The sequence below is a fragment of the Zalophus californianus genome, chromosome 6 (assembly GCF_009762305.2).
Source record: "Zalophus californianus isolate mZalCal1 chromosome 6, mZalCal1.pri.v2, whole genome shotgun sequence".
Lineage (NCBI taxonomy): Eukaryota > Metazoa > Chordata > Mammalia > Carnivora > Otariidae > Zalophus > Zalophus californianus.
This window is the reverse complement of record NC_045600.1, coordinates 141790218-141816159: the sequence shown is the minus strand read 5'-3', so window position 1 is coordinate 141816159 and position 25942 is coordinate 141790218. Positions and strand designations below refer to the sequence as shown.

The following is a 25942-nucleotide window of genomic DNA, read 5'->3' as shown; positions in this document are numbered from 1 at the left end:
GAGCTGGGTGCTGGAGACAAGAGTTTGGGTGTGAACATAACAAATAGAAGGCGGAGGGGCAGAATCCTGTCCCAAGCTCTGAAGTTGGACAGTGCACAGGTGTAGGAGCAGGGTCAGAGAAGTGCAGGGAAGGCTTCTCGGAGGAGGGGGTACCCAGGCTGAGTTTTCAGAGATGTGCAGGTATGCCCTAGGTGGACCAGGCATTCCAGGAAAGGGGAACAGTGTGAAGACAAGGCGAGGCCCGGTGGAACACATTCAAGGGGAGCAGCCAAGGGGCAAGGAGGATGGTCAGGGTATCGGGGTGCAGTGAAGAGGTTCCACAGAGGCCCCGTTGGGAAGGCTTCATGCACATTCTAAGGAACTGGCCTTTCTGTAGGGATGGGGAGTTCCAAGGGGGTTTAAACTGAGTAGTGACGGCTGCGTTCTGTGTTGGAGAACACTCAACGCTGTCTACGACTTGGAGGATGAAGTGGAGGGAGCTTGGGGGCTACTGCGGTTGCAAGGGTCTGAACGATGCCTGGGGGTGGGGGGGCTGGTGAGGTGAGAGCTGGGAGATGTTAATAGGGAGGCAGGATTTGTAGGGCCAGATTCCTGAACGGCTCTAAGGGAGGCAAGGGAGGAAGGAGTCTTGGGTGACTCCCAGATTTGGGGTTGGGTGAGGTCAGGCAAGGCCATGCTGCTCACAGAGGAGCCACAAGGGAGGCCTGCGGGGAGGGGGCTTCTGGACATACTGAGTCTGAGGCTCTACGAACGACCAACTGCAGCACGTAAGCTGTGGGACGAAGCCAGTAGAGGAGACTGGAAACCAGGGGAGGAAATGGCTGAGGGGGCAAGGCCCTACCCCTGGAGGGAAGTGGAGGCTCACACAGGTGGAGATGGGGTACCGCTGCCCTGAATGCACATCTCCAGGCTGAGCCTGGAGGAAGGAAGCGAGGGGCGCTACAGAGAAGTTGTTGCTGTGCGGCTGGCACGCTGAGGGAGGTTCCTGACATCTGATAGGGTCGAGGTTCTCCGGGAAGGGGAGCCAAGTCTGGGAGTTGGCTAGGTCTCCGGAAAAGGGCTGAAGGGTACAAGGCAGCCACCGTGGGGCTCAGGAGAGGGAAGTGGGCAAGTCCCGGAGAAGACCCGCCAAGAGGGGCACGGGGGCCTCGCTGACAGTAAAGCAACTGCTCTTTGTTTTCTTTTTACCATTTATTATACATTTTTAAAAAGAGTTATTTACTTTAGAGAGACAGTGCTCGAGGAAGGGGGTGGCAGACTCCCCACTGAGCGCGAAGCAGATCATGCCCTGAGCCAAAACCAAAAGTCGGATACTTAACCGACTGAGCCACCCAGATGCCCCTCATTATAAGTTTTTAACCGTCCCAAGGCTGTTCCCATGAAGTTAGAACAAACTGGGGACAAAACCGCAGTCCCTAAATGCATATACATTTAGGGGAAATGTCCTTTGTTACAGAAACACAGGTGTAACTGAATTGAGAGCAAAGACGTGGTGGAAATAGATCTGCCAAGGGGACTGGGGCTTCCTGATGTCTTTTGGGGAAGAAGTCTGTGCCCTTCCATCCCACACCTAGCCGCACAAAGGCCCGTGTATGCTGAGCCCTCCCTGCCCCCGCAGACCCGCTTTAGGGCAAGCAGGACAGGAAGTGAAGGACTCCTAACCTTTCTAGGACCATGTTCTGTCATTTCCCATCCTGGGTCCAGCCTGATCTTGTTTCCCTTTTTTCCAAGATATTTTGTGTGCCTACCAGGTAGAGAGGAGTTAAAAAATAGAAAGTTAGAAAGTTTTGTAAAGCTTAATGTCAGTTCTTTTCTTAAGTTGAGACTTGGGGGAAGAGAGAACCAGTATCTTCTACAACCCAAATCCCAGAATTTACTGTCAGCTAGGAAACCACCCTACCCATTCTCCCTTGGATGGCTAGTATAGCTTCCTCCTGTGAAAACTTGATGAAGACAGGTAACGGGATTTCTTGTTCATCACTTTCCCTAGTTCCTAGCACAGTGATGGTACTTAAGTCCTCAATGTTTGCCCAGTAAGTGAAGGAATGGGAATTAATAATGGGGATTTTACAGCCTCCATGATTTGGTTTAACAACCATCACTGCTGAGCTTAGAAATGTCCTCCTTGTGTCTAATATAGTTGATTCTGGATAGAGATGATTCCCAACGGCCTCCTTAGGAGGCCACCTGGCTCCTTAGCCAAAGCTGCCACTCCAAGTCTTGGTTGACAGACTGAATGCACAGTTGGCGAAGGGCAGTGGACAGATGTGTGCACTGGTCAAGCACACAGATCTCGGTTCACCCAAAGATGTGTTCTTTAAAGCCACTGGTTTTTACTCCCTGAAGGTCTCGAACTGCTTTCGGCCTAAGGCAGGAGGTGAGTGGGTGGGAAGTGAGGTGTGGGTTTGCTAATAGTCAAGTTCATACTGAAAGGCAGACGCAGGAAAAGAATGGGACTCTATTTTATTAGGAAATATTGAGCATCCATTCTATAAGAACCAAGGCCCATTGTGAGCATAGGCTCCATGCACTGGAGGAGGTGGTTTCAAATTTCCCAGAAACACCTTCTCTGTTCTCCTCTTCCTTATAACAAACCCCTTGACCTGCTATCATCCCGTGGTCTTTATGGTCTCAAGGCTCAAGGACCCAAGAACAAAGCCCTGGTAGCATCCCGGGATCAAGGATGACACCTATAGGACAACTCCTGATTCAAGCCCAAATCTGTCCAGAGGACAGAGGATGTGTCCTCAAAATCAACACTTCCTTAAAAATATGAACGTATACAAAAGCTCCCAGAGAGAACTCTAGCCCTGCACCTATCAAATAAAAACGAGAACAGGGGAATGACAAGTGCATAGAGAGATGATTTAGCGGCTAGTATCTGTGGGGGTGAAGACACAAGCCCATCCTGAAGGGTGCAGGGCTCTTTCACCCTCGAAGAGACAACCCACCATCCACCAGGGGTAGGCGGCTGGGGGTCCCTGATTTCCCACTCAAAAAACAAAACCCCACAAAAACAAGTGCATTCCCCTGACGGCAGACTTACCACAGGACAGTAAGCAAAGACACAAGCAAACGTGTCCATCTCCTCAGTTTCTATCCTCCCTGGCGGGCCCTGCTCAACTCTTATCAGTGGAAAGGCTCTGGGGACAGTGGTTCCAGGCCACACTCCCTCGGGTCTCGGAGTCCCTGACACCTTCCACAGATAGAAAAGGGCTTTACCTTCCTGTGGATGACTCAGAGTTGGAAAAGCCCATCCACCTTGACCTGAAATCAAGGCCCAGGACACAAGGCCAGGGAGAGCGGCTTCTGACCTGACACCCTGGCACACAAGCAGCTCCGGGCGAAGGCACCTTAACCTGACCAAGGGGCAGCAGAACCACGAGCCCGCACCTATCGCTTTCCAGTATTTCTGAGGCCTCGGCGCAGGCTGTGGGCCACGCTGTCTTCCGTCCCCCACGAGAAACACTCCCGCTGTGCTACCAAAGAGGAAACTGAGGCCCGGAGGACCAGGAGAGCAGAAGGCCATGGCGTGTCATGCAATGAAATGGAGAGAGACCCAACTCTGCAACCTTCCGTCCCCCCGCGCCCCCCCCCCGCCCCCATTCCGGGGGACGTGAGTCTGCTCACCGAGACGGCGGCGGATGTTGGAACCGGGGATGAGCGCGGGTGAGGTTCGGGCCCAAGTTCCCAAAGACACCCCCCCCCCCCGGGAAGAACGGCTCCCCGGAAGGGGCGTCACCGTGTGCCCGTGGGCCGCCGCTGGGCGGCCGGCTCAGTCTGCTTTGTCTTTGGCGTGCGTTCTCTGGTGGGTGATGAAGTTGGAGCTGTTGCTGAAGCCCTTGCCGCACTCGGGGCACTTGTAGGGCCTCTCCCCCGTGTGGATGCGCTGGTGGACGATGAGCACGGAGTTCCAGCTGAAGCCCTTGCCGCACTCAGGGCAGCGGTAGGGCTTGTCCCCCAGGTGCGCGCGCTGGTGCATGACGAGGATGGAGCCGCGGCTGAAGCTCTTGCCGCACAGGAGGCACTGGTAGGGCTTCTCGCCCGTGTGTGTGCGCCGGTGCGCGGCGAGCTGCGAGCGCTGGCCGAAGGCCTTGCCGCACTCAGCGCACTTGTGCGGCTTCTCGCCCGTGTGCACTCGCTGGTGCTTGAGGAGGTTGGAGCTCCAGCTGAAGCTCTCGCCGCACGTCAGGCACTCATAGGGCTTCTCGCCCGTGTGCGCGCCCTGGTGCGCGATGAGGCTGGAGCTCTGGCTGAAGCTCCGGCCGCACTCGCCGCACTTGTAGGGCTTCTCCAGCAGGTGCGTGCGGCGGTGCGTGGCCAGGTTGGAGCTGCGGCTGAAGCTCTTGCCGCACTCGGCGCACTGGTAGGGCTTCTCGCCCGTGTGCGTGCGCCGGTGAGTGATGAGCGCCGAGCTCTGGCTGAACCTCTGCCCGCACTCGGCGCACCGGTAGGGCTTCTCGCCCGTGTGGATCCGCTGGTGGCGGATCAGGTTGGAGTTGTAGCTGAAGCTCTCCCCGCACTCCTTGCACTCGTACGGCTTCTCGCCCGTGTGGATGCCCTGGTGCGTGTTAAGGCTGGACCGGTTGCCAAAGCTCTTCCCACACTCGGGGCACGAGTAGGGCTTCTCGCCCGTGTGGGTTCGCTGGTGGGCAATGAGATTGGGGCTCCTGCTGAAGCTCTTGCCGCACTCGGCACACTGGAAGGGCTTTTCTCCTGTGTGGATCCTCTGGTGGGTGATGAGGTTTGCGCTCCGGCTAAAGCTTTTCCCACAGTCTCGGCATTTGTAAGGTTTCTCCCCCGTGTGGGTGGTTTGGTGTCTGCTGAAGTTGGAACCATCGCTAAAGCTTTTCCCGCATTCATTGCATTTGTAGTACTTCTCTCCCGTGTGGGTCCGCTCGTGGGTGATCAGGTGGGATTTCCGGCTGAAGGTTTTCCCACACTGGGGACACTCGTAGGGCTTCTCACCCAGGTAGGTGCCCTGAAGGCCGATTAGCTGCCCCACTTCCCTGCCCTGGGAGGGCACCTCCCTGTGGTCCCCACGTGGGGCATTCCCCTGGGGCCCCCTGGAGCCACAGTCTCTCTCAGAGTCACTTTCCCAGTCGGACTGCGGAACGCCTTCCCCTTCGGGCATTTCTGAGAACATCTCATGTGATTCGACATCCTCAAATAGATCCTGATTAGAGTTCTCCCCATTGTCGCTCTGGATCTCGAAATCTGAAACAGTGAAGAAAGACACGATTTATACTCCGTTTCCTATAATGATGAGAGAAGGAAAGGAAACCCAAGTGAAATATTTAAAAAGTTAAACTTCTTATGAAAATAAAGAGGCCAAAGGATCCTCAAAACTTTTAAAAACCAGGTTGATTTCCTTCTCCGTGATTATCTAGCTGTCAGACCTCATACCCACGTGGTGATTACCGAGAATTTCTAAGTCTTAAAGATTTGGGTTCTAGGTCTGTACCTGTTTCTCCACTGGGAAATGAAGTCAGGTGGGAATCTGGAAATCCTAATCAACAGAAAGCAACAGGGTACACAGTGACCCCCAATACTCACCAGGGTGCCTGATGTGTAACAGGTGCTCAATTAAATTTGGAGAATGAGTGAATGGGTTTTTCATTGGTACCACAGAAATTTCCCTAAAGCTTTGTCTCCCTTCAAAAAGAGTTTATGTAATAATCTCATGCATTACACTATATCCTGTGTTTATAATCTTATTAGATTATAATAAGTACAGCAAGATGACGGGACCCCTGCAACAAGAACTCTAGGTGTCTGTACAGATGACTGGAAACAAGCGAGTGGTTAGAAGAGCCCTAAAATGTATCTGCAGTAGGAGCTTACAGATGGACCTCCCATTGGTAATAGAAAATATCTACCATCCAGAAACTTGTCAAACTCTGCTGCCCAACACTTATCAAACATTCGGGTGAAATAAATCAGGAGGGGGCACCTGGGTGGCTCAGTCAGTTAAGCATCTACGTTCAGCTAGGATCATGATCCCAGGGTCCTGGGACTGAGTCCCTCACTGGGCTCCCTGCTCAGCAGGGAGTCTGCTTCTCCCTCTGTCTCGCCCTCTGTCCCTCCCCCCACTTGTGCCTTCTTGCGCGCTCTCTCTCTCAAATAAATAAATCGAATCTTTAATAAAAAAAAAAAAAGAAAAATCAGGAGGGCAGATTGCTGACAACATATGCATCCCCTTCCTTCACTGAGAGACTCTGAAGTCTATCCCAGGATTGAGCAGGAGAGCCGTGAGCCTGGATCTCACTGTTTTGATCCCCATAGAACTGAGCTGTGTGTTGATTTAATAGCTCCGGCCAACAGTCAAACAGTCTGAGAAGTGTCATCGAAATTAATGGCCGTCAGGAACGTTAACACTGCCAGGAAGTTGTTGGCGACACTGTTTATGCCACACAATGTCCTCTTGATTAACGAGAAGGAAATTTTCCTTTAACCGAAATCCCAAGAGCACCACTGTTCTGAGTAACTGATGTGTGTCTGCCTCATGGCTCTGGTTGTGGCTCCCCCCTCTGCCTTGCCTGCTTGGAAGCTTGGAGCCAAACGCTCAGAGGGAGAATACTGGATGTTTGTATAAGCCGCAACCTGTGTTCATTTTTCCCTCCCATTATTTCCTTTTTTGCTGTAATTTCCTTGTGCTCCCTTCCTTCCTTCCTCTCTGCCTCCTTCCTTCTTTGGCTAATCTTCCCTGTATTGCACCAATTTTAGTATATGTGCTGCCAAAGCGACCACCCTTGTGCTCTGTTTCTGTAAGTTGTCTTCAATTCTTTTTTGGAATTCTGTAGGGTGTACAGAAATAAATCAACGATTTACCGATCAGGATGACAGCCTGACTATTCCTAACACCTAACATCAGACCTCCAGAGAAAGCAGATCCAGCCAGAACAGGGAAGACAATTAGTTAAATAATTACACAGGGTCCTAGTGACATTCCCATTACTGAAGCTAAGAAATAGTTTATTTAAAGTTAGATGGTCAATTCAGTGATTATTAGTTTCTGTAGGTGAAGGTGAATTTCCATAGGTGCACAGGATAAAATCTGACATGCCCTCAGGCAGAACCTGGTTCTAGTTATGCTGTCAGTCCATAGAGGATTGTATTTAAATGTACAAGTAGGCTTGTGATTCTACTTCATGCTCACTAGCACATACGCCGCTGGTACTCTGTGGCTCCTGGCGTCCAGGGGACAGATATGCGCCTCAGGGGCACAGCGTATGTACCCACATGGCCAGGAGGACCAGGAGCTCTGCACTTCTGCAACTTCCTGCAACAGGGTTTTGCAAGTTTCTAGCACAGAGGTCTGCTCTCACTGCTCTTCTACAGGGTCCTCCAGGCAGAGGCCCTGATTTATTTTCTGCAAGCGAATGCTACCAAAAACATTTTTTTAAAAATGACTTTAGTAGGGGCACCTGGGTGGCTCTGTCGGTTGAGTGTCTGACTCTTGGTTTTGGCTCAGGTCTGATCTCAGAGTTGTGAGATGGAGCTCCATGTCATCATCAGGCTCTGCGCTCAGTGGGGAGTCTGCTTAAGTTTCTCTCTTTCTCTCCCTCTGCCCGCCCCCCTCCCGCTTGCTCCTCTCTCTCTCTAATAAATAAATTGTTTTTTAAAAATGACTTTAGGGTGCCTGGGTGGCTCAGTTGGTTAAACGACTGCCTTCACCTCAGGTCATGATCCTGGAGTCCCGGGATCGAGTCCCACGTCAGGCTCCCTGCTCAGCAGGGAGTCTGCTTCTCCCTCTGACCCTCTTCCATCTCGTGCTCTCTATCTCTCATTCTCTCTCTCTCAAATAAATAAATAAAATCTTTAAAAAAAATGACTTTAGTAATTGTCCTCTTCTGAACAGGGACATTAGCTGATAAGGTTTTCCACTGCCTTAAAATCAGAAGAACTGGTTGGTATGTTCTGGAATGAGCTCAAAAGCAACAGGGAAAACCCAACAAAAACTCAAACTCCATTTGCAGTGAGATTAGGAGGAAGATTAATTTGCAGACACCAAAATACATATAAGGGCTTCCAAAAACAGCAGAGACAGGGCAGAGGCCAATGAGGCAGGAAGTGAACAAGCATGGAAAGTGGTGTGTGCACGTGTGTGTGTGTGTGTGTGTGTGTGTGTGTGTGTGTGTGTGTGTGTGTGTGGCTGGGGAAGGAACTGGGGGGCAGCTAATCTCAAAAAGCTCAGGCAGAGGGGGCTCCTGGGTGGCTCAGTCAGTTGAGCATCCGACTCTTGATCCTAGCTCATCTTGATCTCAGGGTCATACGTTCAAGCCCCGCCCTGGGCTCCACACTGGGCATGGAGCTTACTTAATTAAAAAAAAAAAAAAAGGATATAGAAAAAGCTCAGGCAGAAAATCACTTCCTAAAGGTAAGGACTCCCCCCCAAGAGCAACAGTGCATTTGGGGTGAGCAGGGCTGGCTTCTTTTGGTTCAGAGAAGTGCAGGAGGTGAAGCTACAACCAGAATCACCCAGATGACCTCTACATGTAGGAAGCTTTCTGTTTCTCTAGAGCAGAAAAGAGAGAGCCTTTGACCCTCACACATTAATCATGGCAATTATGACTGAGAAAGTGACATTTTTCATGCATTAAAAAAATAAATAAATAGGGTGCCTGGGTGGCTCAGTTGGTTAAGCGACTGCCTTCGGCTCAGGTCATGATCCTGGAGTCCCGGGATCGAGTCCCGTATCGGGCTCCCTGCTCAGTGGGGAGTCTGCTTCTCCCTCGGACCCTCTTCCCTCTCGTGCTCTCTAGCTCTCATTCTCTCTTTCTCTCCAATAAATAAATAAATAAATAATCTTTAAATAAATAAATAAATGAGGGTCTCCCGTGTGGCTCAGCCAGTTAAGCCCCTGACTTTTGGTTGCAGCTCGGGTCATGATCTCAGGGTTGTGAGATCAAGCCCCGCCTCAGGCTCCCAACTCAGCGTGGAGTCTGCTTGAGGATTCTCTCTCTCCTTCTCCCTCTGCCCCCCTCCTCCCTGTGTGCACTCTCTTTCTCTAAAAAAAAAAAAAGGAGAAAAAAAATTAGACAAAGCAACCGCCTGCAGGAAGGAAGACCACATGGTAGAAGTTGGGAGAGACAGTGAGACAGCAGGAAGAGATGAAGTGGGAGCTGGCAGGACGTGGGAAGGCAGAGGCACTCCAGAGGCCCGGGCGCAGGAGAGGAGTGCAAAGGAGAACAGGCACTCTGGCGGGCAGAAAGGGACGAGTGGGGCCGAAATGAGAAGGGCTGTGAAAGGAAGAGGAACGAGGAGGACAAAGGGACTAACGAGCAGGCCGGAAAGAGAAGTGAGACAAAATGAGAGTCCACACACACGTAACTGGAGCTCTCAAACAGGGGAACCAGACCCAAGGAACAGAACAAACGCTGAAGGTAGAAAGCTCCAACGACCCTGGGAAGGTGCGCTGTGTTAGGAAGACGAACCCACGGTGGCTAGCGATGAGACGGGACAGCAAGCAAAAGGCTCGAATCACTCAAGTGGGGGGGAGAACCAGCTGGGCTCAGACTGCTCTACGGTGACATTCATGCCTGTAGACACGAGGCAGACAAGGAAAGAAAGGGGATGGCCAGGATTTTGTGTTCAACAAAACCGTCCTTCAAGGATCCCGTTGGCAGGCAAACAGCTTTGAATACGCACGAATTCGCAGAATATGGTTCCTATGAGCCCCTCTTGGGGAAACTACTAGGAAGAGGGCTTCGGTCAACCAAGAGATCAAGGGAACTCTGAGCAAATGGGCTGGGCACGAGCACTGGATACACCAGCCTTCAGAACCAAGTCTCCAACGACTGTGGCCATTACAATGAGAAGAGAATGTAGAGGCTACCCAGCAACGTAGAAATGACACTCCAGCCAAAACTGGGGTTGAGAGAAAGCAGGATAGAGGACATGTTCATTGGTTGCCTCATATGGATTGCCCCCCTATCCTGGGAGTTCAAAGCGTATCATTTAAAATTGGCAAATCATGCACCCGAAGTGCATGCAAGTGTCTTTACCAGCGCAAAAATCAACCTTAGGGAACTCCAGGCCGGCTCAGGTGGTGGAGCATGCAACTCTTGACCTCGGGGTCATGAGTTTGAGCCCCATGTTGGGTGTAGAGACAACTAAAAAAACAAAACCAACCAAACAAAAGAAACTTAAAATGTTAAGACAGGATTACTGACGGAGACCAGGGGTGGGGAGGAGAGGGACTATCTTTGTCAGATGTTCAAACATGCTGGGAAACAACACAAACACTCTAGAAACAGACTCAGTAGACATGTGAATTCGGAACTGAACACAGGTGGCACATGGATAGACATATGAGCAGAACAGAAACAATCTAACGACACTAGGACTTGAACGTCTGACAAGGGCAGCCTCTCAAATCCAGAGAGAAAAGGCTCAACATTCAATTGACATTCAATAAATGATGCCGGACCGACTGGCGAGGCCAAATGGAAAAAATCTGAGGTTGGATCCTATACTGGGAAAAATCCCAAAGTGATCAAAGATTTAAATGTAAACAAAAACAGTATCCAACTATTAGACAAAAATATAAGAATTCTCTTATAATTGGGAAGCCTTTCAGTGTGATAATTTGTGTGACTATTTTCTACCACCTCACTGCAGAGAAGAATCCAGATCCAATGACCCCCCCTGCCCTGACAGCGGCTTAAGGACCAGCGGTACCTTCCTTTACTAGACAAAGAGGCAAGACTACGTTGAGCTCCATGCTCAACATAGAGTCTGCTTGAGATCCTCTCTCCCTCTGTCCCTCCTGCTCTTTCTCTCTCTCTCTCTCTCTAAGTAAATCTTTAAAAAAAAATGCATCCCTGATATAGATTTAAAATATATATGATTCTTGGGTGCCTGGATGGCTCGGTTGGGTGTCTGACTCTTGGTTTTGGCTCAGGTCATGATCTCAGGGTCTTGGGATCAAGCCCCACTTGGGCTCCACACTCAGTGCGGAGTCTGCTTGAGATTCTGACCCTCTCCCTCTGACCCTCCCCACTCTTGATGTGCTCTCTCTCTCTCTCAAAATAAATGAATAAATCTTAAAATATACATATATGATTCTCCCCTTGTGCACTGCTGGTAAGAATGCAAAATGGTGCAGCCACTGTGGAAAACAGTATGGTGGCTCCTCAAAAAATTAAACATAGAATTACCATGTGATCTAATAATTTCACATCTGGGTCTACATCCATAAGAACTAAAAGCAGGGACTCAAACAGGTATTTGTACATCCACGTCCCTGCATTACTTGTAATAACCAAATGTTGAAAACCCAAAGGTCTACCAACAAATTAATGAATGGAATATTATTCATTCTTAAAAAGGAATGAAATTCTGACCTATGCTTCAACATGGAGGAACCTTGAGGACATTATGCTACGTGAAAGAATAAGCCAGCCACAAAAGGATAAATATTGTACAATCCCTCTACTTGAGGTACCGAGAACAGTCAAATTTATCATAGTGATAGGGGTTAGAATGGTGGGTGCCAGGGGCTACGGGAGAGGGAGGGAGGAATGGGGAGTTGTTCACTGGGCACAGAGTTTCAGTTTGAGAAGAGGAAACAGTGCTGAAGATGGATGGTGGTGACAGTTGTGTATATTTAATGTCCATGAACTGTACACATAAAAATGATTAAAATGAAAAAATGGTTAAAATGGTAAATTTTATGTTATGCAAATTTTATCACACTCAAAAGAGAATATATGGCTCATAATTGTAGGTACTCTATCAAATTTAAAATAGGTGACACTACCTACTAACTCTGAAATTAGTTTTAGAAGATTAAATAAATGCTCAGAAAGGCAGAGAATTCTCAGAAACACTCTATTAAATTATTGAGGGTCCAGTAGGCAAAAGAATTAATGAGTACTTCCCTGATCAATCGTTAAGGTGGAACATATGGTTTCATAAAGTTATAATTTACTTTTCTTCATTTCTAAATTGCCCATTCATATCTTTTATTTTTCATTCCACTGCACTGACTTTTCTTAGGGATTACAGAAGCTCTTACAGATCAAGGGTTTTTTTGTTGTTTTGTTGTTTAAGATTTACTTGTTTAGGGGCGCCTGGGTGGCTCAGTCGTTAAGCAACTGCCTTCGGCTCAGGTCATGATCCCAGGATCCTGGGAATGAGCCCCACATCGGGCTCCCCGCTCCGCGGGAAGCCTGCTTCTCCCTCTCCCACTCCCACTCCCCCTGCTTGTGCTCCCTCTCTCGCTGTGTCTCTCTCTGTCAAATAAATAAATAAAATCTTAAAAAAGAAAAAAAAAGATTTACTTATTTTAGAAAGAGAGACTGTGCGAGTGGGGGGGGGGGGGCGGGGGAGGGGAAGCAGACTCCCAGCTGAGCAGGGAGCCTGCCACCGGGGACTCCATCCCAGGACCTAGAGATCATGACCTGAGCCGAGGCCAAGAGCCAGGTGCTTCACCAGCTGAGCCACCCAGGCGCCCCCCCCCCCCCACTCCCCGCCAAAGGGTTTTTGACTCTTATCTGCTGTACCGCAGACTTTGTTGCAAATATTCCCTTCCGGTTGGTGTACTGTCTTTTAACTTTGTTCATGGTACCTTTTTTTATACAAAGGACTTTTCTGTTTTCCTGAGTCCAAGCCAGCTTTGAAGATTGCTGTCTTGCTTAAGAAGTCCTTCACCACAAGATTATAAAAATATTCTCCCTACATGTTATTCCAGGTCTTTTAGAGTCGAGATCTATAATGCATCTGAAATTTATTTTTGTGTCACTTGTGAGGCAGAGATCTATTTCTGTGTAAGTTAAGAAGTAAGGATCGAATGTTATTTTTTTCAAAATGGTGAGACCACTGTCCAAACACCATTCACTGAACCGGTTGTTGGACTGCCTTAGGCCCTCGTCCTTCCCTCCCTGGTTAGTAAGCAGAAGCCACAGTCAAGGCTGAGGCTAAAGCAGCGGTCAGATTTTCCCCTCCCGGACACAGTCTCTAGACACATCCCCACTGCTGTTCACAGGGCCGTGCATGTCCCCCTGCCCGGCCAGACACCTCCTCTTCCTCCCACACTGGAAAGCCTATCACAATGAGTGTGAGGAAAACTGGTATCAGTAGGGAGACAAACCTGAATTTACTGTAATTGTTTTAGAAAAACGAACTAAACAGTCACACACTTTGGTGCTTCAGTATGGGTTAGGCTCCAAATTCTGGTGACGCCCACTGGATTGTGCCACCCCACTGTGTCTCAATGCCACGGTCAGAGCCAGTGGTCTAAAGCGCAGGCGTGATTCTCACACAGCCTCCTCCAGAGCCGGGCTCTCCCCATCGGAGGGCTGCCCCGGCAAGCCTGGCAGGAGCCTGCTGGAGCACCGTTCCCCCTGCACTCTGGCTGCCTGAGAGATTAACCACTGATAACAACGGCAGTGAGCTCCGTTGTCAGTTTAAATGACATCTGACAGTTAGAACGTTTACATCTCTCTCAGAGCTCTGTATGGTCCACGCTGCAAATATTTCAGTGACTTAAAGGTGACTTTTGTTTTGAAACTGAGAATCATAGCTTTAAAAAGACAAACACCGGCTGTAGCCTGTGAGCAGCGAGATCCACGGACAGAGTCTCAGCCTGGCCACTGCCGCCCAGAGACTGCTGAGCCCTCGTCCGTCCGCCGCCACCCACTCCGGACACAGAACATCCAGTCATGGATAAAACTGAGCTGGTGCAGAAGGCCAAACTGGCCGCGCAGGCTGAGCGATATGATGACATGGCAGCCTGCATGAAGTCTGTAACTGAGCAAGGAGCTGAATTATCCAATGAGGAGAGGAATCTTCTCTCGGTTGCTTATAAAAATGTTGTAGGAGCCCGTAGGTCATCTTGGAGGGTCGTCTCAAGGATTGAGCAAAAGACGGAAGGTGCTGAGAAAAAACAGCAGATGGTTCGAGAATACAGAGAGAAAACTGAGACCGAGCTAAGAGATATCTGCAATGATGTACTGTCTCTTTTGGAAAAGTTTTTGATCCCCAATGCTTCACAGGCAGAGAGCAAAGTCTTCTATTTGAAAATGAAAGGAGACTACTACCGTTACTTGGCCGAGGTTGCTGCTGGTGATGACAAGAAAGGGATTGTGGATCAGTCACAAGAAGCATACCAAGAAGCGTTTGAAATCAGCCAAAAGGAAATGCAACCAACACATCCTATTAGATTGGGTCTGGCCCTTAACTTCTCTGTGTTCTATTACGAAATTCTGAACTCCCCGGAGAAAGCTTGCTCTCTTGCAAAGACAGCTTTTGATGATGCCATTGCTGAACTTGATACATTAAGTGAAGAGTCCTACAAAGACAGCACGCTAATAATGCAATTACTGAGAGACAACTTGACATTGTGGACATCGGACACCCAAGGAGACGAAGCTGAAGCAGGAGAAGGAGGGGAAAATTAACCGGCCTTCCAACTTTTGTCTGCCTCATTCTAAAATTTACACAGTAGACCATTTGTCATCCATGCTGTCCCACAAATAGTTTTTTGTTTACGATTTATGACAGGTTTATGTTACTTCTATTTGAATTTCTATATTTCCCATGTGGTTTTTATGTTGAATATTAGGGGAGTAGAGCCAGTTAACATTTAGGGAGTTATCTGTTTTCATCTTGAGGTGGCCAATATGGGGATGTGGAATTTTTATACTAGTTATAAATGTTTGGCATAGTACTTTTGGTACATTGTGGCTTCACAAGGGCCAGTGTTAAAACTGCTTCCATGTCTAAGCAAAGAAAACTGCCTACATATTGGTTTGTCCTGGTGGGGAAGAAAAGGGATAATTGGTTCCAGATAAAAAAAATAAATTAAAAAAATTAAAAAAAAATAAAAAGACAAACACCTTTCCAACCCTCCAACATTCTCCATTCCCTGTCTTGTTATGAAAAATGAATGCATTTGCTCATTGTTGGCATGAAGGGAGCATTTTGCTGGGGCAGCAAACTCAGACTAGGTAACCTGTTGCCTGTGCTCACCCAGAGCCGGGTGATGCTACAGATGCCTAGAGAGGTCAGCTTGACTCTGGGGCTCAGATGGTGGACGAGAGCAGGTTTGAAGTGGACAATCTCCACTCCTCCCTAGACGAGGGCAGTGCTTCTTACTCTTCAAAGTGCAGACGAATCACCTGGAGGTTTTGTTAAATGCAGATTCTGCTTCACGTGGGTTGGGGTGAGACTGAGTGTGCCTTTCTAACAAGCTCCAGGTGACACAAGTACCGTTGGTCCACGGACCACACTTTGAGTAACAAGGCTCTAAGCAGTGGTTTTGACACTTTGCTGCAGTTTAGGGCCACCTGGGAGCTTTCAAAACTTCCTTGCCTGGGCCATTCCCCATGCCAATGAAATCAGAAAATCAAAAGCCCTGGGAGTGGGACCCCAAGTGATTCTGATGTGTGGCCAAGTTTGAGAACCAGAGGTCTGGCACTGTGGCTCGCTAACTGGTGATTGAATCAGGATCACTTGGAGGGCTCGTTAAACCACAGGGTACTGGGCCCCACCCCCAAAGTTTCTGGTTCAGTAGGTCTGGGGTGGGGCCCAGGAAGTTTATTTCTAACACATTTGCAGATGATGCTGATACGGCGGGTGCAGGGACCACACACTGTGCTGATGGTCAGAGGATTTACATATCAGGATTCATCCATTTTGAGCCCCAAAATTTCCCTTTTGCTCCCCTCTGACATCAGTTTCTTTTTTGGGTGGTGCAGCTTCTGTGAGATAAAATCTGTGTGTCAGGAGAGGAGACTTTCCCCTTTACCCTGATATTGCACCAACACTGGTGGGGTGGGGGCTGGGGAAGGCCACCGTGGCATGAGTCCACTGGTCTGCAGGCTCTAGCGCTATCTTCCTGCTCACCTCTTACAGAAAGGTGCATGAACCCTGGGTAGAGCAATCAGACAACAGTCTGGGCTCAAGCTGCCTCCAACTCTACAGTGACCATAGTTTCTGAACCAAAACCTGGGCCATACAATTTGAGAAATGATTTCTGGCCCCAGGCCACTTACAGACAGTCTGAGAGGTAAGGCTTGGTCACCCACTATTGAACTCTGAGACATTCTGATGATTTGCAAGGACAAGTATTTCATATTCAATATTACCCTGGACAATCTGGGTTGTCATAAACCAAATCACAAGAAAAAAAGAAGAAAAGAAAGTGTTCTGGGTTTTATGTTGGGACTTTCTAGCAAGTCATAGAGATAACCGCGCTTTTCACAAATGATCTTTCAGCGGGTCTGTGAAACACAGGCTGAAAACACAGCCGCCAGGCAAACCAGAGGCCAATCTCACTTCAACGGAAAATCCTCATCACTGGGGAGATGAGCTCCAGAGGACCAGTGACACTCTCCTGAGGCTTGCAATTCTGGCCATTCACCGGTTCATTTTCTCCATCCTATATTCATTGATGTTCACGTCCATGGCCAGCTCCCCGGCACAAAAGACTTTAAGGCAAATGTCCTCCCTGGGGGTGTGGATTCACTGTACCTGAGGTTTCCAAAGTCAAAGCCTGTCCCGTGCAAATAAATGCTACAGGTCTCCTGCACGATTCCTGCACTTTGGATGGATAATGTCAGGTCAAAAAGGCCACCTGCTAGTTTATACACAGGCCAGACAGGGAGGATGTCCTTGAGCCTTTGGAATTTGAGAAATGGGAATAGCACAAACCTCCATCCTCAGAAACATGTTTTCCTTGTGTAAAAATATCTTTGGGGCGCCTGGCTGGTTCAGTCGGAAGAGCATGTGACTGACTCTCGATCTCAGGGTTGTGAGTTCAAGCTCTGTGTTGTGGGTAGAGATTACTAAGAAAATAAACTTAAAAATATCTTTATTAATAGCATAAACATGATAGTATTCACTGGGTTTGCTGAACAAAGGATTCATATGGCGCTTCCAAGAACGAAAATGCCAGAGACTAAGAGTAAGTGCTCTTTTGCTGGACTGAGCTTCCCTGGGCTGCCTACTGGCCTAAGCACCCCTCCCTCCAGGTCTGCAGCCACACCTCTCCCCTCCTTCCATACTTGGGCATGTCCCGGCTATGTTCTGCCAAATGTGGCCTTGACCCCATTTCGTTTTAAGACAAAAGCTTAGCATGGCCTTCTCGAGGAAAAGCAGAGAAGCCTGGAATGAAGAAGCTATCTGTCCACCTCCTTCATGGACCGGGCCAGCAAGGGAGCCTCTTCACACCTGCCGATGGGCAGGAAGGATTCATGTATTCATGCCAGTGATACTTACTGAGTTCCCACTGTGTGGGGGGCACTGTGTGCAGTACTGTGAGAGAGGAAAAGAAAGAAAGAAAGGAGAGAAAAAAAAGAGAAAGAAGAAAACAGGTTCCATGCCTTCTGGGATTTTAAAGGTTCCTAGAAGAAATAAGACAACTATTCATATAAGTAGAAAACAAGATGGACCATAATCAAATGCTAAAGGACAAGGAGAATCCAAAAGCTCTGGGGCAGATGGCTTCTGGAAGAGGGAATCAGAGCTGCTCCCAGATGGTTGCAACGGGGGACAGGGGAAGACGGACCAGAAGTAAGGACGGCTTTCTGGAGTGGGTCTCCAAGGGTGTACACTCAAAGGACGCCCGGGATTTTATCAGACAGGGATGGGACAAAGCCACTCCAACTCAAAATTCAAGAGCACAGACTCATGCTAGAAAGCACAGGCTTCATTCAAGGAACAGCAAGATCTGGTCTGAATGGAGCGGGGGCAATGGCGGGAGGACCACGGGCAGCTGTGGGGCAGCTCTGGCCTGTCATCACACAAGGCCCCAGTTCCGAGCAGAGTAAGGAGCTCATGCTTGATTTGGAGATGCTGGGGAACTCACGAAGCTTTCTAAGTAGGAGAGCACCCGAGCGCTCAGGTAGGAGCGGCGCAGGGGCCCTGGAGGGAGAAGAGGCTGGGCCGCTGTGAGAGTTCTGGGCAGAAACAGCAAGAGCCTGAATGCGGACCACGCATGGGGATGAAAAGGTCCTTGGAATACACAGGGAGAGATGAGCTTTACCACTTAAACCAGTAGCACAGGTCCCATCTTCATGGGAATTATAAGAACCTTTAAATGTGAGTACCCAGAGGTGCCTCCTAGTCAAATATTAAATAACCACTGTCCAAACAGGGATTGAAGTGTCCAGTGCTGGGTAAGTGTGTCCAAAGGTCCCGAGCTGGATGAACAGAAGAGAGGTCAAGTGGTTTACACTGAACAAATGTTTGAGGGGATGAAGATAAGAGCACAGGTTCCTCTGAGTAATCACGGGGAAGGTCAGGAGACTTTGTTAAACAAAGCTGATCTCAAGGGTAGAAGTCAGAGAACGGACGAACCCATCTTAGATGTTCTGGGAGTGATAAAAGGCACAAAGCCCCCACAGCCAGCCGGGTGGGGAGGGCTGTCACAGTGGGTGCCTGTCTCCACCTCAGAGGCACCTGCTCAGACCTGACCCTCTGCTTCAAGACTTCCCCCAACGAAACAACCCCAGGGGCGCCAGGGTGGCTCAGTCAGTTAAGTGTCTGACTCTTGGTTTCAGCTCAGGTCATGATCTCATGGGTCGTGGGATCGAGCCCCGCGTCGGGCTCCATGCTCAGCAGGGAGTCTGCTTGAGATTCTTTCTCTCTACCTCTCCCCTGACTCACGCTTGCTCTCTCTCTCTGGGAAATAAATCTTAAAAAGAAATAAAAATAAACAACAACCCCAGAGGTCACTCCTCAGCCCTCAACCCCTCTGGCCTCTCCACAGTATCTGACTAAGATCCTAAAGTTCATTACAAACTTGTCACATTCATCAGGAAGCAAGTAAATTAAGTTTTTAGGACAGGATGAGAGATTTTTGTTTTCTTTTTAATAGGAAGAGTAAAGTTGAAAGTTATTTTTCAGGGCCAGAGAAAACTGGGTACTTTGCTTCGAATAAAACCTACCAAACACATGTGGAAGCAAACAGACCGGAGTTTGAATCCTGGCTCCACCACTTACCATCTAGTGTGTGACCTTGAGTAAGGGCTTGACCTTGCTGAATTTCCATTTCCTCATCTGTAAAATGACAGTCCCACCCACCTCCCAGGACTGCTAGTGAGCCGGACACATGAGGAGCCCAGGGCAGGGCTGGGCTCACAGGAAGCCCTCAATGTCAGTCCCTCCCTCCAAAACCCAGCTTGACTCCTCTACCTCCCAAGTCCCTGAGCTTGGTCACGGCCTCTGCTCCCAAACCACCTCCTTTCCTCTCTTCCTCTTCCCAGGCTTCTAAATCCTCCGGACTGGATGCCTCTGAGTTGGCCACCTTTGTCTTAGTCCCCACCTGCAACACCCCACTGGGAACTATCACTTTGCACCACGGATGTGATACCATGCTTAAGGACATGGGCCATGTCCTCAGACCCGTGGGTTCAAAACCTGGTTTCGGCCTCAGACTAGCTGGGTGATCTTCAGGGAGTCACTTAACTTCTCTGGTGATAATAACGTCACTAATCTCCCAAGACAGTGAAGTGTCCGTCAGTTTTGCACAGCGGATGCTAGGCACGAGGCCTGGACCAGAAGGGGATCTGCAAACGCGAGCTAGTGTTATTATCCATTCTTCTTACCTGCGTCCAGTGCCCTCCCCTTCTCTGCTGACCCCGCCTTGGCCGGACTGCGATGCCGGCAGCCTGATGTCTAGGCGGCTTCCTGGCTGCGCTCCGGCCACTGGCCTCTCCCTACTCGAATCAAACCTACATCCTGTTGCCAAATTCCACTTCCTCCCATGCCCCTTGGGCTCTAGTTCAAGAACCTGCTAAGGCCAGTGACATTCAGTCCAAGCCCCCCCCCCACCCTTCCCCCAAACTCCCCATCCTACCACTTTCTAAAAAACACACTTTCTACTCCAACCAGCCAGCCTCCCTTACTGTCACCTGAACCAGTAAGCTTCGTGCCACACCTCACTTTCTTCGCAGCTACCAAACCCTCCCTGCTGCCCTGCACCTTTGCAAACTCCACTCCGGCCTACAACTTCCTGCTCAAGCTCCGCACCCTCTCTGACCTCTCCGGTCCTCTCCCCTCCTTTCTCTGAACTTCTGCGGCTCTCATCAGTGCCAAGGCAGTCATCATCCATGGGTCCTGAAGCGGCCCCAGGGACACAGGCAGATGTGAAGGAAACATCTGGTAATCAAGGGAGTCCAGTCTACAACTGAAGACCAGAATGGAGACGGAGTAGTTAAATGGCATGCCTGGATCCCAGAATGTATCAGTAACACGGGAGACAAGGATGGTAACCATGGCAAAGAGCTCATGTTTGAAATGACTCTTTCAAGAGCTTAGGATGACTTTATACCATACCAAGTTCCTAGTTACTAGCTGGTCTTGGTTTCATAAGAATAACCACTTTTTAAAAATAGGATTATCTGGTTTTTCTAGTTGCTGGACTTCAGATATTTGGATGTTTATTGCACAACCAAGGGAAGGTGCCAAGGGGCGGTTTATACGGTCTTCAGTCCCCCTCCCTATAACCTCCATCAGCTTCCCAACCACTCGGAATAAACACAGAAGTAAACACTGTGCTTATTACACAAATATAGCTCCAAGAATAGTCCTGTAAGCCTCTCCTACACTGAGATTCTGGAACTACCATTGTACACAGGGCATTAAAAAGGCTGAGCATGGGGCACCTGGGTGGCTCAGTCGTTAGGCGTCTGCCTTCGGCTCAGGTCATTATGTTAGGGTCCTGGGATCGAGCCCCGGGTCGGGCTCCCTGCTTGGCTCTCTCCCTCCCCCTGCTTGTGTTCCTGCTCTCGCTCTCTCTCTCTCTCTCTCTGTCAAATAAATAAATAAAATCTTTAAAAATTAATTAATTAATAAAAAGGGTGAGCATGTCCTGGTTGCCTGCAGCAGCAGGAGGACAGGCTGTCCCCGCCTCCGTCCTGGATACCACCCTCTCCTCTTCCACAAACACCACACTCCTCCACAGCGGGGAATGCTCCCCACCCTCCCCCCACGAGGGCCAGCACCTTACCGCCACCCCGGAGGGTCTGGGTCAAGTCCTCCACCAGGGCCACGGCCTCCTCGCTGCTCTCAGGACGATGCTCCTGCAGCCAGGCTTGAATCTCCCTCGGTAGCACGGTCAGCATCTGTTCCTTGGTGTGCACTTCCGGCCTGAGCCAGCGCCGACAGAGCTCTCGGAGGCGGCCAAGTGCACCCTGTGGCCCTCCAGCGGCCTCCCCGTGGGGGCTACCCTTGCCAGCACTCTGGGGAAAGGGCTCCGACCCAGGGCCATCCTCCTGCAGTACAGCTTCCTGCACCCAAGAGTCGTCCTCCAGGATCATGGTAGTGACCTCCTCCTGTTCATCTTCCTCTTGAGGCACCTGGACCAAGGGGCTCAGGGGGGTGGTTACTCTCGGCAGCTCTGCAGCCATCATCCACCTTCCCAGGGCAGTCGCCTCAGGCTTCTAGCCTTGAACCTCAGTCTTCTAGAACTGAGGGAGAAGACACCTTCTCCTCAAATTCCAACAAGTAGTCTGGCTGGGAAATGAGAAAGAGAACCACAATCAATAAGTAGACTGTCTTACAATAACCTAACTCACAGCAGCCCAGGTCAGGCCACCGAGTCTTACATCTGCAAATCAATGCAAGTTTCCTGTCCCTCTTAAAGGAAAAATGGCTCACTCCTGAAAACCTCTCTCTGTGGCAAAAGAAGTTACAAAGAATCACAAGCACAAAAAAATACAGAACTTTTCTTTCCAAAAGAAAGAGTATCAGAAATTCAGAGTCCTCCTAAGAACCCAGGACTAAGTTATTCTGCCCTGAATCAGTTCAGACTTGCTACAGAGTGAGCCTTGACCTAACATACAACTCGGTCCCTTAACCCCAGTGCCCATCTAATAGGTAGAGATAATAACACCCATTCTTATCTTATGGGGACATCTTCAGGATTAGCAATGGATCCGGATCTCAAGACATTTTGAGCCTCACTGGGAGGAAGGCAGTATCTTAATTGCATTCTTACCATATGAGTATGAAGTTTTAAAATATTCACACTTTTCAATGTAGTCTTGGCCCCGTTGGGAATTTATCTTTAAAAATAACCATCTCTCTGAAGAAAAATTTATTTGCAAGGAAACAAAACCATAGCATTGTTTCTAATTGCAAAAAAACCCCGACACTTTAAAAATCCAGCAACAGAGAAATGGTTAATGAATTATGCCACATCCATACAGTAAAACGTATTTAAAACTACACTGACTTAATAATGGCTACCTTTGGGGACGGGGTACTGACCGAGAAGGGACTCAAAGAAGCCTTTGGGGTGCTGGAAATGTTCTGTATCTTGATTTGATGACGGTTGCACATACATATGAAATGTAAGATCTGTGCATGCTGCTGCATGTAGCTTTAAATATTTTTAAAAATTATGCTGACGATTATTAGCCATTAATAATCTGAGATAATCTTCATAAACCTGAAAATTACCGATAAAAACAAACCTAGCCAAACAGAAACACCAGGCACAGTATGATCCCAAATCCGTTTAAAAATGAACACATACATAAGGAAAAACAAAACTTGGACGTTAATTCTACAAAACGTTGGGAGCAGTGAAATTACTATTTATAAAATAAAGCCTAGAAAAGCAATGAAAAATTATGTTTTAAAAATCACCACCACATGACAAAGACTCAGATAACCCCCCTTTTTAAAAAAAGGGGGGCAGGGAAAAAAAAAAAAGAAGAAAGCAAAGCTAGTAGGAACACCGAAGCTCTCAATGTGTATTTACCAAAGGGCTAGAAGACGCACAGGTATAACAGAAGTCCTGCTTGGGAGCCCGGGAAAACTGCTTCCGGTCAGCTCATTCGCTGTCTGACCGAGGGCAAGACACGCCCCCTCGGAAGCTCAGTTTCCCCATCTCCCAGTCCCAACCCCGCGCCCCTGGCTAGATGTGCAGGGAGCTCACCGCCCCGAAGCAGGGTCCGGGTGCTTTCGCCGAGCGGACGGGGTGCGTCAACCCGGGGGCCCCGGCCCGCGGGCGCGGACAGCGCCCCCGACGCCCCTCCCCCAGCAGGGCTGCCCGCACCGGCTCCAGGCCCGTTATTCCCTCGCCGCGGGCTACTCCCCCGGCCCGCGCCGCTCCAGGCCCGTCTCTCCGGGCTCACCTCTCGGGAGACCAGGTCGGACTCCGGCAGCCACTCCGCGCGTAAAAGCGCCCCCGGGCACGGCCCGGCCCCTCCGGACTCACCGCGGCTCAAGCCCGAGGGGCACCGAGAACAATGGACGGGAGAGGCCCGCCCCCCACCGCGCTCATTGGCCACCGAGAACGCCCCCTGGAAACCCTGCTCTCCTACTGGCGAACCCGGCCCCCAGCCCGACGGCGGGGTGGGGAGGCCGGGCCGACGGCATTGTGGGACATGTAGTCCATCGCGGCGGCCCGGCCAGCGGGCTGGGAGCGGAGCGAGGGTTTGAGAGCCCGGGCGCCGCTGCGCGGGCCGCAAGCAAATCCGCGGACTGGCCCTCAAGACCCCAGGGTTGGCCAGAGTTGGGACCTGGTACCGGTCATTTCACTTCCCTAAGGCCTCGGTGGATTTGCCTATGAAAAATGAAAGTTGTGTGGAGGGGCTTGAAGGTCCGTTTCAGCCGGGGACTGTGTGGCAAGGCATGTTGTTAGGCCCCCCCGAAAGGCTGTCCCCGAGCTGGGAGGAGTCCTCCCAGGAAAAGTCCCCCCGCTGCCCGAGCCCGGCCCCCCTCCCCCAACCTGCAGGTCCACGCTCGCCCCTGGCCTTGGCACACCCCTTTGTTTTCGCACGGGGTGTTCCTGCTGCTGGAGGCAAGCCCGGTCCTGCCTCTTCTGCCACGAAGAACTCCCATTCTTTCGTCCAGCTGGTCTTCCTGGAGCCTGCCCCATCGTCCGCTACCCCGGGCGCGGACGCCGCTCCCAGCACACCTGTTCCACGTGTCCGCGTCAGTCCCTGGTCCCAGTGTTGCTCACCGCGGGTCTCAGCACTGGGAGGTGAGGGCGGGAGAGCGGCCTCTGTCCTTCCCACAGTCGGTGCCCTGGAAGAAGTGGCTGCCCCAACACCGCAGGACAACAGGTGAGAAACCGTCCGGAAACCCAAGGGTTTAATAGGAGGAGGGAGGGAAACATGCTCTCAGTGGTCTGTGATAGAACAATTGTGAATACTTACGCAGAGCAATCATCGGAGGCGCACAAGCAAATGACTACGTTTGTTTTAATTTTTTATTTATATTGCATTTCATATTCATGAAAATTCTGTGAGTATTTGAGAAATGTTTTCTGTTTATTTGGGTGATTTTAATCTCCTTTTCTGTGAACTGATCGTATCTTCCCATGTTTGTTTGTTTTGCTTTGATCCAGTATAGTTTACATACAGTGTTACGTTTCAGGTGTACAATAATGAAGCAAATCCATACAACACTCAGTGCTCATCAGGACAAGTGCACTCCTTAAACCCCATCTCCTGTTTCACCCCCCACCCCCGCCCCAGCCACCTCCCCTCTGGTAACCAACAGCTTGTTCTCTCTAGTTAAGAGTCTGTTTTTCGGTTTGTCTCTCTTTTTTCTTTGTCCGTTTGTTTCATTTCTGAAATTCCACCTCTGAGTGAGATCATATGGTATTTGTCTTTCTCTGGCTGACTTATTTCACTTAGCATAACACTCTCTAGCTCCATCCACGTTGTTGCAAATGGCAAGATTTCATTATTATACTTCTTCCCATGTTTTAATCAAATTTATTTGCAAGAACTCAGTATATTAAGAAAATGATTTCTTTGTCACAGAAGTTGCTATTTCTCAGTTTGCTGTTCTTTTTTGTTTTTTTTTTAGCATAGAAATTTTTAGGCTGTCCCATCTTGTCTTTTTATAGCTTCTGAATTTGGTGTCATTCTTAGAAAGTTCTCTGCACCACTCTGAAGATTATCTCAGTTTCACCTGTTTTTCACCAATGAACCCCTGTGATTAACAGTCAAAGTGTAAAGATGCAAGGTGAGGTTCAGCTATCGAATACTACCTCCCTGGCATCTTAATGTATTAGCCTAAAGGAACGACGTGCAAATAGCACCACCTCCAGGCCAGCTCGAGAAGTTTGCACTCCGTGCCTGGATGGGGAGCTCTCAGTGGTCACTCCCCTGGCCAGCATTCCTAGAGAACAAGAAGTGCAAAATAGTGGAGGATGGTAATTCTTGGGATGCTCTCATATTACAAAGATTTGTTTTTCCACATTTCCATCCTCCCTAGGAATGGGGATGTATACAAATGGGAAAAGATGTGTTTGGGTGTGGGGATCTGGGGGGTTCACTGCTGAAACTTTCTAGCAGCCTAAGAGTGCATTTACCTCCGCTCCTATCCCAAGCCAACCCTTGACCACAAGAAACTGGCACTGTCTCGTCACAGGAGAATCCTGGAGCCAGCCATCTCTTCCCCGTGCCTGATTCTCCAGGAAGTTGGTGCTGGCCAATGTCAAGTATCCCAGGTTTAGATAGAAAGCAACTCACATTCAGGGCACCTGGGTGGTGCAGTTGATTAAGCGGCTCCTGCCTTTGGCTCAGGTAGTGGTCTCAGGGTCGGGAGACTGAGCCACACAGAGTCCGTTTAGCATTCTCTCTCCTTCTCCCTCTCCCCCGCACCACCCCCACATGTGTGCTCTCTCACATTCTCTTTCAAATAAGTAAATCTTTATTTTTTTCAAGATTTACTTATTTGAGAGAGACAGCGTGTGAGCACCAGCAGGGGGGAGGGGCAGAGGCAGAGAGAGAAGCAGACTCCCCGCGGAGCAGGGAGCCCAATGCAGGACTCAATCCCAGGACCGCAAAATCATGACCTGAGCCTAAGGCAGACGCTTAGCCAACTGAGCACCCAGTAAATAAATCTTTAAAAAAAGGGGGGGGGGCGGAGAAAGCAACTCACATTTAATACCAGTTTATGGCATAATGAGCCTGGTGCCCAAGCCAGCCTGGGACAGTGAGCAAGCCTAGAAACACAGCCCAAGGGG

General features: G+C 49.6%; 3 protein-coding genes across 8 annotated transcripts in view; 2 read left to right on the top strand and 1 right to left on the bottom strand.

The window, feature by feature from the left end:
- Positions 1–997: 997 nt before the first annotated feature.
- Positions 998–24008, bottom strand: ZSCAN2 (zinc finger and SCAN domain containing 2). Of its 4 annotated transcripts, none has more exons than XM_027571903.2 (3): positions 23879–24008; positions 20960–21465; positions 998–5217 (listed from the first exon to the last, which is right to left on the bottom strand). In XM_027571903.2, the coding sequence occupies exons 2-3, from the start codon at positions 21360–21362 to the stop codon at positions 3776–3778; spliced, it is 1845 nt and encodes a 614-aa protein (XP_027427704.2). In that variant the 5' UTR covers positions 21363–21465; positions 23879–24008; the 3' UTR covers positions 998–3775. The 4 variants fall into 4 exon arrangements, with proteins under 4 accessions (XP_027427704.2, XP_027427705.2, XP_027427703.2 ...); XM_027571904.2 differs by lacking the exon at positions 23879–24008 and adding an exon at positions 23094–23245 and having other exon boundaries at positions 20960–21461; XM_027571902.2 differs by lacking the exon at positions 23879–24008 and adding an exon at positions 23094–23244.
- Positions 13553–14467, top strand: LOC113910084 (14-3-3 protein zeta/delta-like). The gene has a single exon (XM_035728015.1). It carries the CDS (start codon positions 13668–13670, stop codon positions 14403–14405), a length of 738 nt encoding a protein of 245 aa, XP_035583908.1. The 5' UTR covers positions 13553–13667; the 3' UTR covers positions 14406–14467.
- The window catches only part of ZNF774 (zinc finger protein 774), a 35580-nt gene continuing 32905 nt past the window's right edge, over positions 23268–25942 (top strand). For 2 of the 3 annotated variants that reach the window (XM_027571911.2, XM_027571909.2), the window contains exons 1-2: positions 23268–23560; positions 23815–24026. The gene's annotated coding sequence lies outside the window, so the exon portion shown is untranslated. Of the gene's footprint in view, positions 23561–23814; positions 24027–25942 lie in introns of those variants that run through there. The other variant, XM_027571908.2, reaches the window with a different exon arrangement.